Source organism: Humulus lupulus, chromosome 8 (genome assembly GCF_963169125.1).
Source record: "Humulus lupulus chromosome 8, drHumLupu1.1, whole genome shotgun sequence".
NCBI classification, from domain to species: domain Eukaryota; kingdom Viridiplantae; phylum Streptophyta; class Magnoliopsida; order Rosales; family Cannabaceae; genus Humulus; species Humulus lupulus.
In genome coordinates, this window is record NC_084800.1 from 59854831 (window position 1) to 59869314 (window position 14484).

Sequence of the window (14484 nt, forward strand, 5' to 3'; positions counted from 1 at the left end):
AGTCTCTGCATCATAGCTAACCAGAAGACAAATCTGTGTTTTGGTACAGAAAACCTCTCCCAAACATACTTTGCCCAATGTACTTTGAGAGGAGAATCGAACAACAAATCATGACTTACTTTGATACTGAACTTCAGTTCTGCAAAAGATGCCTTATCAATTTTAGCTTTAAACATATCCTTAACAGCCACCATTTTCCTCCAATACCAGCTGCTAGCCAAGGGAGCTTTGTAATCCCACCAATCCATTTGCTTCAAATAGATGTTATGTATCCATTTAACCCATAGGTTATCTTTTTTTGAAGCAATTGCCCATATGTATTTCCCTATAGCTGCAATATTCAAATCCACAACTCCCTTAAACCCTAGCCCTCCACCTGTTTTAGCATTGCATATATTATGCCAAGCCACAAGTCCAGGCCCTGCATTGTCACTCATTCCTCTCCAAAGGAATGCTCTACAAATGGCATCAATGTCCTTCAATACTTTCTTCGACAATATCAGAATTTGGGCCCAATAAGAATGTATAGACATGAGAACTGAATTAATTAGAGTTACTCTGCCCATATAAGATAGATTTCGTGAACTCCATTGCCTAATTCGATGAACCATTTTCTCTAAAATAAGGCCACATTCCACTGATGAAATTCTCTTAGAGCATATTGGAATACCAAGATATTTGAATGGTATCTGGCTCCTAGCAAATCCTGAAGCTACTATGATTCGATTAACCTCTGACTCTGCCATACCACTACTGTATAATGCAGATTTGCTTTGATTTGGAACTAGGCCAGAAGTCCCCGAAAATAGTTTGAGCCCTCTTAGCATCCATAGAATCGAAACAAAATCTCCATGGCAAAACAATAATAGGTCATCCGCAAAGCATAAATGGTTCAATCTCAAAGATTTGCACTTAGCATGATATTTATAATCTGAGATAGATCCTACTTTAATCATGATGCGGGAGAGGTACTCCATACCTAATACAAACAGTAATGGAGACATTGGATCTCCTTGCCTTATTCCTCTTTTTGCTGCAAAAAAACCACATAAAGAACCATTGATCATTAAGGAAAATTTGGGTGTTCAAATACATATCATGATAAGGTTGATAAGCTTCTTTGGAAACTTGAAAGCAACAAGCATTTCCTCTATGAAATCCCACTCTATTGTATCATATGCCTTTTGCAGATCAACGTTAAGCAAACAACTTGGCTTACTGACTTTCCTTCCATAGTGTTGCACAAGGTCTTGACAGATCATGATGTTGTGGCCTATGTACCTCCCATGAACAAATCCTCCTTGGTTTTCTGCAATCAAATCTGGTAATACCCTTCTCAACCTTACACATATCATTTTCGAGGAAATTTTATACAGCACATTACAACAGGAAATTGGTCTGAAATCACTCACTTTGGCAGGGCATTTGGTTTTTGGAATGAGGGTAATGGTTGTAGCATTAATTTCTTTAAGTAATTTCCCTGTGGTTAGGAAATCTAGAACAACTGCACACACCTCTGGACCTACTAATTCCCAGTTATCTTGATAAAAAAAAAACTACAATATCCATCAGGACCAGGAGCCTTTAGACCTGAAATGGAGAATAATGCCTCTTTAACTTCCTGTGCAGTAAACGGAATAGACAGCAACCTAGAGTGTTCCTCAGAAATTCCAGGACCTAAATCAACAATGGCCTGTGAAACCTTCCTTCTACTTGGCATTTTAGTTCCCAATAAATTCTTATAATAATCTAGAAAAGCTCTCTGTACCCCATCTGCTGTATCCACCCAGTTGCCTTGCTCAGATTGTATAGAGTAGATGCGATTTTGAAGCCTTCTAACTTTCAACGAAGCATGGAAAATAGCAGTGTTTTCATCCCCATTCATCACCCAAGTAGCTTTGGCTTTCTGTGCTAAGAATAGCATATATGCTATGTTTAACCGAGTATACTCTTCCCTAGCCAATGTCTCCTATTGAATTAAAGACTCATTGAGAGGATCTTGATGCAGGCTTTGTTGTATTTCTAGCATGTGGAGCTTAGCATGTACTTCAGCCTTGTGAATATCATGGTAACCTTCTCTATTTATATCTTTGAATACCTGTTTAAGTCTTTTTAACTTCAGGACAACTTTATACATTTCAGTACCCGAAACTGGTTGTTTCCAGAGGTTGCACAGCTTAATTGCATATGAAGGAGCCTCCTTCCACATTCTAAAATACCTGAATGGTTGTTTCCCAATTTCCACATCCAGATAGAATGAAATAAGAATGGGACTATGATCAAAGATACCTTCAGGGAGAAAAACATCTTCAAAATTTGTGTATTGATCAGTCCATTTGATGTTAACCATAGCCCTATCAATTTTAGAGTATACACGATCCTCAGGCCTTTGTTTGTTTGTCCATGTATAAAAACACCCAGAAAACTTCAAATCTTCCATTTGACAGTGAATCATGCAATCTCTGAGGCTCAATGAAGGTTTTAGAGTAGTCTTCTTTCCAGTTCTCTCATTCTGATAGTCCCCCAAGATAATCCAAGCCTCATTTATCTTCATAGCTAATGCCTGAATATCCAACCACAATTGCTCCCTCAATTTTACATCATTAAATCCATATACAAAGGTAATGAAAAAACTTCCTGTCATGTGAGTGGCTCGAGCAGAACAGTGAAATTTGACTTTTCTTTTTTAATTTTTTAAGTTTTTAGTTATTTTTTTAATTAAAAATAATTAATAAAGTATGATGTTGACTTTTTTAGTTTTTAGTTTAAATTTTTTAATAAAGTATGATGTAGACGAATAAGAGATCACCACATGTGTTCACAATAGTAGATAACGGAAAAAATAAACGGAGACCGAACAGTAGACTGCTGGAGGTTTCGCCGGTGAAAAAAAATAGAGGCTAACTATAAAAAATGTTAAGATAATGAGGTTTTGTTGTCAATTATTTTTTTTTTTGGTTAAACTATGTAAGTATATATAAAATCATATATGTATCATTTTGAGGCACAAATTAGGGTATATATTTATAGAAGTGTCAATTGTCGAATATATTTCGTCGGCCGTATTTTTAACCTTGCCTGATCTCCAATATAAATGTTGATGTCATCAGTCCAAATTTAAAATGAAAAGTGATTCAATATTATATTTGGTATAATATTTTACATATGTTTTAATGCATAAATATTATATTAATATTATTTGGAATTAAAATTATAAAAGTAAATTCTATTCAATAAATATTATTACAATTAACTAAAAAAAACTAAAATGAATTTGATTGGCCAAATTTGATGAGCATTATTCTTTATTAAAGGTGAAAATTGTTTGTGTCAAATTTGACACATTTTTATTATACTATATTTTGTGTAAAATTTAGTACAATTTTGAGCATATACTAAATTTAATTAACATAACTTATAGCATTGTAATAGAATATTTTTTTCCTACTATATTAAAATATAGCATTGTCACATGGAGATGCTCTTACGAAAATAAATAAAGAGGAAAAATTAATGGCATTCACGTTTTAATGTAAAAATATATATTTATAACCCTTAGACCTAAATATTATATTTTGACACCCTCCCAATAAATAACAAGAAGTTGTTGATTAACTAGTTAGAGATACTAAGACTCTATTTTCTTAGTATTATCTTTTAATTTTTATCTGTCTTTAGATAATGAGCTTACTTTAATTAGAAGAAATTATATTTGATGAGATCAATGTAACAATACTTTTATGTATGAAATTGTTGTTTGTAAAAAAAAAATGTAAGTGTTATTTTTAAAAAACAAGTGTTGCTTTGATAGTGTCAGAGCCACTGTGCGCGTGTTTTTTTTATTCCCAATGACATTAATTTTTCATAAATGAAGCAAACAATCATTATAATTAATCAACTTTTCAAATAGTTAGAAAGAATTTTGTAATAACCGAGGACGACTTAGTCTGTCGATTACGTACATGCACATAGTGAAACATATTTGTACTATTTTATTTATTTCAAAGACCAGGTCATATAAGCACAGCTCCAACTATTAGTATAAATAAGTAATATAGGTACCAATCGATATCTACACCAATCAAACAAGCCATTGCAAAACCATGTCTTTATTCAGCTCTACAATGTCTTCGTTAGGGAAACAAATACTTAGATTAAACTGTCTATTCTTAGTGCTCACGGTAGCTTACTGCACCCCTCCAGAAGAACCCATTACGTGTACCAAAGGCAACTCAAACTGCACCATCACCAACTCCTATGGAATCTTTCCTGACCGCAGTATCTGCCGAGCAGGCGGCGCCGCCTACCCTGCGACGGAGGCAGAGCTCATTGCAGCCGTTGCTGACGCAACCAGAAAAGGATTGAAAATGAAGGCGACCACCCAGTTCTCTCACAGCATTCCCAAGTTGGTTTGTCCCGGCGGAGAAGATGGGCTTCTCATAAGCACCGAGCGCCTGAACAAGGTGCTGAAAATCGACGCTGCAACGATGACGATGACGGTTCAAAGTGGAGTGACGCTTAGGGATCTCATTAGTGAGGCTGCAGAGGCCAAACTGGCCTTGCCTTACACGCCCTACTGGTGGGGTTTGACCGTTGGAGGCATGTTGGGCACCGGCGCACATGGCAGCACACTGTGGGGCAAGGGAAGCTCGGTTCATGACTATGTTATTGGGCTTACAATCGTCAGTCCCGGCACGGACGTTGATGGATTTGTCAAAGTCCGGAGGCTCAAGGAAGGTGATGAAGAACTCAACGCAGCCAAGGTCTCACTTGGAGTTCTTGGGGTTATCTCACAGGTAATTTGCTTTCTATTATTTTTTTAACCAAATAATAACGAGAATATATTTAAGTCTATAAAACAAAAGCTAATTTCTGGATATGTTTTATATCGTTGTGTTTAATAAACATAAATATAATAAGTTTTAGAAAAATTCTTGGTTTTAGCTGTTTTTTTTTATTTTTTAATGTTAAATTTAACAAAATATTCCTATATTTAACAGAATATTCTTATATTTAACAATAGTTTGTAAATATCACTTAAATTTAAATAAAATTAAAAAAATTTAAAATTAAAATAGGATATTTGTTAGATATTTTACAATGATAATTATTTAAAAATAATAAATAATTAAACAAATTAAAATATGATATTTTCGAGATATTTTAGAATGATAATTATTTAAAAATAATAAATAATTATACAAATTAAAATATGATATTTTTTTAGATATTTTACAATGATAATTATTTAAAAATAATAAAATCATACGTTTTATAACTTAAATAAAATTTAATTAAACTTAAACTCGCTTATTAGAATAATATTATATTAAACATATAATATAATCTTATGTCAATTAGCAACAAATTATTTTTTAAAAAAAAATAGCAAGAAACTTAAATTTAAAATCTACGTATCATATTTAATATTACATTAAACTATAATATATAATCTCTTGTTGTCACTCTCAAATTAAAAAATTAGAACAAACATAAATTCGAAAAAAAATTATTAACACAAAATACTTATTTGAATTTTATATGATATTAATATAAATTTAATAAAAATAATTAATAAATTTCATAAATAAACGAGCATACATGTATATAGTTGTATATAAACCGAATGACTTTTATACAATCAATATAGGGATTACTTAATTGTCTAATAAATTAAAAATACGGAACTGTCGACAAATGGTTTTAGAAATTGTTTTACTATTTTACCATGATTCTTATTGTATATTTGCTTTCTTTAATCTATTCCAAACTTCTTTTTTAATTCTAAATTTGTGTATATTGAATATTTATTTCAGCCTATTCCACTGTTATATAATTAATATTATATTTAACATTAAAACAATCAAAAGATTCTTAAAACTTCGCTTTTTGAACGATTTCTTAAATATAGGTGGTTGCTATTTTATATTCTATTTTCTAATATTATCTATTTCTCGGTATAAAATTTCATTAGTAAACAAATTTTACAAAATTATTCCCACCTTTATATATTTATAATTCATTTTATTTCCTAAAAAACATGATTTAAAAATAATTAAATCTTACATTAGTGGAATCAAAATTATTAGTACAATAACAATCTCTCCCATATTCACACTTTGTACTTCTTATATATTTTATAGTATTAAAATATATAACTTTGATTTATTAAGATTAATTATATTTTAGCATATGCGCCAGAACTTAAGTTTGGTGCTTAGTTATTTGACAGTTTTCCTCTATTTTGTTTTTTTGTTTGTTTTTTTTTAATTGTTTTTATATCAATTTGGAATTCGTTCAACTAATAAGATAAAAGCTTATACGAGAAACTATTGATCATTTGAATAATAATTTACAAATGTAATTGATAGATTTTAGGTGGGAATTAAGGAATATTACAAATTATCGAAACTTGCATTTCAAGTTAATTAAATTATCTCAAAGTACGACAAATTGCAGACTTGGATCCAACCAAATGCAAGATGAAACAAAAAAATATATATACAAAGTGACATAATGATGATTGAAACATTTTTCTTTTTAAATAAATAAAGAAATTTCAAATAATTGACAAAATTTTCAAAACCGTTTTCTTGTTCATATGTTTTTGTTTATAGGATTGGGTAAATTATTCAACCGATTCGGTGGAAAAAAAAAACAATTGTGACAAAACAATAAGATGCGTGTGAGTAATCCTTTTTTTTTTTTTTTTTTAAATGAAGACAATTAGAATTATTTGTTAAGATCAGTACAAAAAGTCCAAAAAGAAGAAAAATGAACTCTGAAATTTTTTTTTTTTGTCCAAGCAGACTTTTTAGACCTTTGTAGAAAAATTAAAGGGGAAACATATATACAAGATATAAAAGAAAAGAATAAATATTACATTAACATCTTACCATTAATATCTCTCAAGTCTCATCCGAATAGTTAATAATACTATGTAGATACATAATTAATTAGGAATATTTAATAAGTTAGTTTAACTAAAATTTTTAAAGAAAATTTTCACGTACTCTTCAAATAAACTCAACCAAAATGGTTCTAAAATTATTAAAATTTATCATAATGTTGTTTGAAATCTTTCGTTAAATTAATGAGGGGTGCAATTAACTATATAAAACCTTAAAAACAAGATATACACATATATATTAAGTGACCTTTTTTTATTGTTATTATTTGCTTGAACAACAGTTCAATATAATAAGTGATCTTAAAATGTTATTTAATGAAACTTTATCAAATAGTTTAACTTTATATTAGATTAAAAAAAATGCTAAAAATACAAAATTTAAAAAAAAATTATAAAAATACGGAGGGACATAATCATAAATACGCACAGAGCTTTTTTTTTTGTCAACAAAGTTTACAAATTTGTAACTATATAACTAAAGTTTATAAGTTTGTAATTATATGTTACAATTTTGTAAACAATATTTACATCATAAATAAATAGAAAATTGTAACATCACTATTACTGTGTAAAAGTGTTATCCTTATTTTTGTACTTCTAGATAAAAAAAAGAATAATAAGAAAATACTAAATCCATAAAAAAAAAATAAGTGGGAAAAGAAAACCTCATTCTACTTTGACCGTACGTATGATAAAACAATTGTTAACAATTTTATCCAATTATAAACTGATTATATTTTGTTATAGGTGACGTTTAAACTAGAGCCTCTGTTCAAAAGATCCATTACTTACGTGACCAAGGACGACTCCAATTTGGGAGATGAAGTGATAAGTTTTGGTAGGAAGCACGAGTTTGCGGATATAACATGGTATCCGAGTCAGGAAAAAGCAGTTTACAGGCTCGATAACCGAGTTTCTAACAACAGTATTTCTGCCAAAGGTTTATACGATTTCATTCCATTCCGTTCTTCCCCATCTGTAGTTCTTGCACTTGACCGAGTCACAGGTAATTATTAATAATGAATAGTTAGTGATCATACGATTAAAACAAACGCATGTCGTTTTTCATTTATTAATTAATTGATCGATCATATGCATTATGTAACAGAGGAGAATCAAGAATCATTACATGATGCTGATGGGAAATGCATTAGTGCGAAGCTTGTCACTGCATTTCTTACCTCAACTGCTTATGGTTTAACAAACAATGGTGAGTGGGAAGTGATATTATTACTTAATTGTAATGTTTGAGAATATATATATATATATATGATCTCAATGAAATTATTAGTGGTAACAATTTTTTTGTGATTAATTAATAATTATTCAAAAATATATAGGTATTCTCTTTACTGGATACCCAGTGATTGGATCTCAACATAAAGTCCAATCATCAGGATCATGTTTAGATAGTCCTCAAGATGCAAGTATCACAGCCTGTGCATGGGACCCCAACATTAAGGGTGAGTTCTTCCACCAAACCACATTTAGTGTAGCCTTGTCCTCGGCCAACAGCTTCATTAAAGATGTTCAAAGCCTTGTCAAGTTAAAACCGAAGGCCTTGTGTGGCGTAGAACGCTACAATGGAATTCTCATGCGTTATGTCACTGCCTCGAGTGCTTATTTGGGTAAGGAAGGGGATGCGATAGACTTTGATATCACTTACTACCGAAGTAAAGATCCAATGACTCCCAGACTTTACGAAGACATATTGGAAGAGATTGAGCAATTGGCTATGTTTAAGTATGGAGCCTTGCCCCATTGGGGGAAGAATAGGAACGTGGCTTTTGAAGGAGTTTTAAACAAGTATAAGAATGGTCAAAAGTTTTTGAAGGTTAAAAATGCTTATGACCCTTTAGGGTTATTCTCGAGTGAGTGGACTGACCAAGTTTTGGGACTTAAGGATGGGATAAGTATAGTGAAGGAGGGTTGTGCATTGGAAGGGTTGTGTACGTGTACAGAGGATGCTCATTGTGCCCCTAGCGAAGATTATTATTGTCGACCAGGAAAAGTTTATAGCGATGCAAGGGTTTGCACTCGTTTGAAATCCAAGGATGATAATTTATTGAAAAAGATCGTAGACGCAGTCACTGACAAAATTCATGATGAGCTTACTGAAGAAATTCATGATGAGCTTTGATCTTGTTTGGAGCTCTCTTCATCTGCTTTAGAGTTCCATTCATTAAGTAAACCAAAATTATCGTTAAAAACAGAAAACAATCATTTCTACATGCATCTGAAATGATTTTCATTATATTGCCCGTTACTTTTCTGTATTTATTAATTATCTCTTTCGTGATTTTTTATTGTTATTGTTTTTATGGTCTGGGATCTCCCACCAAATAATTCTATTAAGTTTTATTTTTTTGTTTCTGTCATTGTAAATGTAATTTAATTGTGGGTTACTTATAAATTTGAAACTTTCACAGTGATTTAAGTGATTTTTATATTCATTTTCTTCTCTTGTTTTCTGTTATTTCTCACAAGGAAAAAAAAACTGGCTAAGGGTTATTATTAGTATCCAGCACCACAAAAAAGTAATATATTTGTGTAATTTAATATTAAATTTTATTTATTTAAATTTAATAAATATGATGAGTATGCTAATTAATGTAACCTCCTCTAAACACAAAATATGCAAGTAGTTTTGACTTTTGAGTATGTATTGGATAAAAATGTGAGTGTGTCGGAAGGGGGTTCAATCCCCAATGCATATGTAAAATAAAAAATAATTATTAAAACTCATTAATTAGTCACACATGATATTTTGCGAGTCATAGTCGCCTTCTAGTTATATATTGAAAACTGGTCATAGAAAAATTTTGGGAACCAAAATTATATTTAGTCACAAATTAATATTATTTTCTATGATTAAAATTTAGTCAATATAATTAATTTGAAGGGCCAATAAATTGGTAAACGAGCAAACAGTTTTTCTTTTTTCAACCACTAAAAACCATCAACTTCAATGACTAAAATTAATTAGTCACCGAACAATAATATTTTGTTGATTAAATAATTAATTGGTTCGTGCCAACGAATGCTATATCCTTCTATATCTGGAGGTTCCTATCAACGAATGTTAATCTTCCAGTCCTTCTTTGATGGTGGTGGTCGTTTTGACAATTGTAGCTTCGTTGGGGGTTCCTGCAAGAAAGACATTATAATGCCTAAGTTATATTTTTTTTTATCCCTTTATTTGAATAAGAATCCATTATTTATAGAACATAAATGGTAAGGTGGTTAGTTGGTTAAACTGAACCCCTGATTGGTGGGGGAAATTATATTTCCCCCCAAGATGAGATGGTTTCAATCAAATACGCAGAGGTCAGAGGCGCAGACCGCCTCTGACCCGTAGCTTATGTCTTCGGAGCCTCTGTAGATAAAAACGATCCGTTTTGATCATACTAAAAATGAGGAAATGTCTTTGGACCGAATATCTTGGGCCCAACAGATGTCCCCCGGCCCAAGCTTCAAACGGATGAGGCACGCTTATTCACTCGAACCTTGGGCCGACTCTTCAATGCCAAGGATTTCACCTAAAGTCGTCATTCCTCGTAAATCGAGGCGGTCCGCAGGTACACGATCACATAAACCCTTGACACTTCCCACTTAGAATTCAATGCAAGCACGATTACCGAGTGAAGCACTCGATTAAGGCATTTCATTTCCCATTTTATTGGTTCAGTTCAAATAATCTTTATTTCAAACTTCCCAAGCTTTATTCTAGCCTTTCAGAGAAGAACTCGGAGAGAAGAAACCCTAAGATTGATCATCATTCTATTCACACAGCAAACCTCCCAATTCTTCTAATCATGTCTTCACGTTCATCTCCCGAACCTATGGATTGTGAAAGATACAAAGCTGCGTACGAACGCATATGCAAGTTGTTTGACATTCCAGATAATGTCACGGTTCGGATGCTCTCGGATGCTGAACTATGGGAATGGCAATTCAAGGATGTGGTCAAGCCCAACGATATTGTTATGAACCTAAGACACATTGAGTGGCTTCGTTTCCCTCTCCCTGCTTTATTGGTGCAAATAATTTCAAACTCCAGAGCTCACATTTCTCAATTTCTTCCGAACGCTATCCAATCCATAGTTGGTGCTCAGATGATAGGAACTCTTAGGAATGTCGACATTCAATCGGACGATATCTACGCATGCTTTACTAAGTCGACTAACAAATCAATAGAAGGTAAACCCTGGAAGACTTTCTATCTTTCCCCCAAAAAGGACCGAACAATCTTCACTGATTTTGACAGCTCCCACAGAAATTGGGATAAATACTTCTTCACAATTGGAGGAGCGTGGTATCTTGAATTTCTGCCTTAGGAAAATTTTCCCTTGGCCAGGGTGTTCATAAAAGGTGAGTCATGTCTTTATTTTGTTCTTTCTTGCCTTTCGTGGGAGTATACTATGTCTGGATGATTGTCCGCCAATCTAACCCTATGCGTCATTGTTTTATTTTATGTACCAGATTTCGCATGGCCTTAGATCAGTATGAGTCCCGAGCGACAGAGCCTGCTGGTAGAGAAGGGGCTCCTTCACGAGTCCAAGGAAAACGCTATTAGCATCAGAGGTGTGATGAACCCCTACTGCATACAAATCATGACCGGCTCTGCTTCATGGACCAAACCGATCTTGGCGCCATGCGAGTCAGGTCACAAAAGGGCGACATGTCCTTAGGAAAAATCACGGCTACATGTGCGAGGCAGTTGGGAGTATTTTTGAAGAAATCTCCCCCTGCTTCTTCAACTCTGTTGAAGACTGAGTACGAAAGGGCGTGCTCTGAGACCTTTGTTGCGTGTGCCAAGCGCCAAGGGATCCCTGAAAATTAGAAGAGAGATGGCTCTGGTTTAACCCCTGCTGCAGAATCGTCTCCTGATAAATCTGCTTTGGCATGCAGGTCTTCTCATATACACGAACGATCCTCTATGCCTTCTGACGCTCTGCAGAACCAACCTCTCCAACAGGTGCCTCTGCCAAAGGATGCCCTGGGGAAGAGAAAGTCACGAGAGGAGTCTTCTGATGAAGACTCGGACGATGGGAAATGCATTTCGTCCAAGCTTCAGATCCCGAGGGGGTCTGCTTCTGCCGCTAGAGGCTCTCCTCTAACAATCCCTAGGCTTACTCCAGGGAAGTTACCAACTGGGCAAGCTCTGTCGTTGTGCAAGAAGCCTCGGGGGTCTGCCCCCGTTGGCTCTTTACCTACATCATCCTCTTCTTCACCTGCACTTAGATCCTCCTTGGAGGCAGGTTCACAAGGCGTTGCGCATGTTGCGGCACTGTCTCCTACATCGGCCAAACCGTCAGAGGCGGCGACTGTAACTAGTGTGCAAGGCGATTTGCCAGTTGAGGCGAGATCCCCTAGCGCTTGTGCAAGATCATTAGAGGCAATACCCTCTGCCTCTGCCTTGGTTGGGGGCTCTGATGTTGGTCACAGGCAAGGTCAGAGGGGAGACGCCCTTCTTCTTCCTCCCGTAAGAACCGTCTTTTGGAGGATGGTTTCAGGGGTGGTTTTGAATCTATGAACAGTCCTTCTCAGCTAGTTGACGCAGGCCAAGTCATTACTCCTGAGACTCTCTCCGTATGTTAAAAATCGGGGACTACCGAGGTCGCATGTGATCATATTCACTACAAGAAAAATCAGTTTTAGAGACGACATTATTAGGGGCGACAAATTGTGAGTCGCCCCTAATATTTTGAAAAAGTATTAGGGGCGATAGGCCCCAATATCAGGGGCAACATGTCGCCCCTGATAATCAGATTTTTTGGGAATTTTGGGTGGTATGCGAAAATAAGTGAAAACTATTAGGGGCGACACGTCGCCTCTAATATTGAACATGTCTCCCCTGATATTGGGTATTAGGGGCGACATGCGCCAATATCAGGGGCGACATGTCGCCCCTGATAATTACATATTTGGGAAAATTTCGACGGTATGTGAAAATAATTACAAACTATTAGGGGCGACATGTCGCCCCTAATATTGGGTACTAGGGGCGACTGACCCTAATACCAGGGGTGACATGTCGCCCCTGATAATCAGATATTGGGGGGAAATTTTGGCGGCATGTGAAATAATTAAAAATTATTAGGAGCGACGTGTCGCCCCTAATATTGGGGCCCGTCGCCCCTAATACTTTTATATACTAAAACTCTCTCTTCTCCCTCTCAGTCCCCTCTCTTCTCCCATTTCACTCTCTTTCTTCTCCCTCTCTCTCCCATTTCCCTCCCTTTCTTCTCCCTCTCATCCTCTCTCTCAAATCTTTTTTTTTTCTCTCCCTCTCTCTCTATCCCCATTTCACTCTTCTTCTCCATCTCCCTCACCATTTCTTCTTCTTCATCTCCCTCACCATTTCTTCTTCTCCTCCACCGACGACCACGCCACCCGCCGCCGCGACGACCCTGCGCCTCCACCACCACGCCACCACGCGTCCACCACGCCGCCGCCGATCTAGGGCCACCACCACCACCACGTGACACCGATCAGAGGTAAGTATATATATACGTATATATTTAGTTTATATATACATATATATTTTAGTTTATATATAGTTTTTATTATTTATATATATGTATAATACAATATGATTAGATATATATTAGTTTTTTTCTTATTTGTATATTTTTAATAACTATTATATATATATATATATTTGTGTTGGTGTGTAGAAATTGAAGGAGAAAAATAGAACATTGAAGGAGAATAGGAAAATTGCATCAAGGTATGTTTTTTATTTGATTATGTTATTTTAATTAGTTTAATTAAGTTGATTAAAAATATATTTATATTTGAAATGTTTGAAATATTAGAATTATTAATGTTAATATGTGTTTAGGTTTAAGTAATATTAGTGTTATTAATATTTATTTAGAAAAAAATAAATTGTGAATGTTTATTAATATGTGTTTAGAAAAATGTATTGTGAATGTGTGTAGAAAATAATATGTGTTTACTGTTTTTAATATATTTGTAGAAAAATACATTGTGAATATGTGTAGAAAAATGTATAATATATTGTCAATGTTCTGAGAATTTTCTGAATGTCAATTGCAGGCTTTTAAATTTTTGGGATAGCTTAAAATATAGTTGTTATGCTGCTGAAATTTTGGTAGAGTTACGGGAATTAAATAATACAAAAAACTTTGAATAATTTGAATTAACAAAAAAATATAATTTAATTTAATATTACCATGTTTAATATTTTTAAAATAAATTAAATTTTTTTTATAAGTAATGTAATTTAGTATTAAAAAATTTAATAATTTTAAAAATTAGATAAATAATTTAATTGAATATTAACAAATTTAATAATTACAAAATAAATTATGTCTTTTAATAAATAATTTTAAGAAATTAAAAAAATTATAATTTCATTTAATATTAACAAATTTATTAATTTAAAAATAAATTAAAATTTAGATAAATAATTTAAAAATAAAACAAAAATTTATATAAATAATATTAACAAATTTAATTATTTAAAAATAAATTAAATTTCTAGATAAATAATTTTAAAATAAATTTGATAGTTAAAAAAATAACTAATTATGAAATAATTACCT

The 14484-nt window shown here is 33.4% G+C and overlaps 2 protein-coding genes across 2 annotated transcripts; one reads left to right on the forward strand and one right to left on the reverse strand.

Moving 5' to 3' along the window:
* Positions 1-1525: 1525 nt before the first annotated feature.
* Positions 1526-2644, reverse strand: LOC133795473 (uncharacterized). Its single transcript, XM_062232924.1, has 2 exons — positions 2099-2644; positions 1526-1969 (listed from the first exon to the last, which is right to left on the reverse strand). The coding sequence occupies exons 1-2, from the start codon at positions 2642-2644 to the stop codon at positions 1526-1528; spliced, it is 990 nt and encodes a 329-aa protein (XP_062088908.1).
* A 1374-nt stretch (positions 2645-4018) lies between these two features.
* Positions 4019-9351, forward strand: LOC133797427 (L-gulonolactone oxidase 2-like). Its single transcript, XM_062235321.1, has 4 exons — positions 4019-4796; positions 7658-7916; positions 8019-8120; positions 8251-9351. Exons 1-4 carry the CDS (start codon positions 4104-4106, stop codon positions 9048-9050), a joined length of 1854 nt encoding a protein of 617 aa, XP_062091305.1. The 5' UTR covers positions 4019-4103; the 3' UTR covers positions 9051-9351.
* The last annotated feature ends 5133 nt before the right edge of the window (positions 9352-14484 follow it).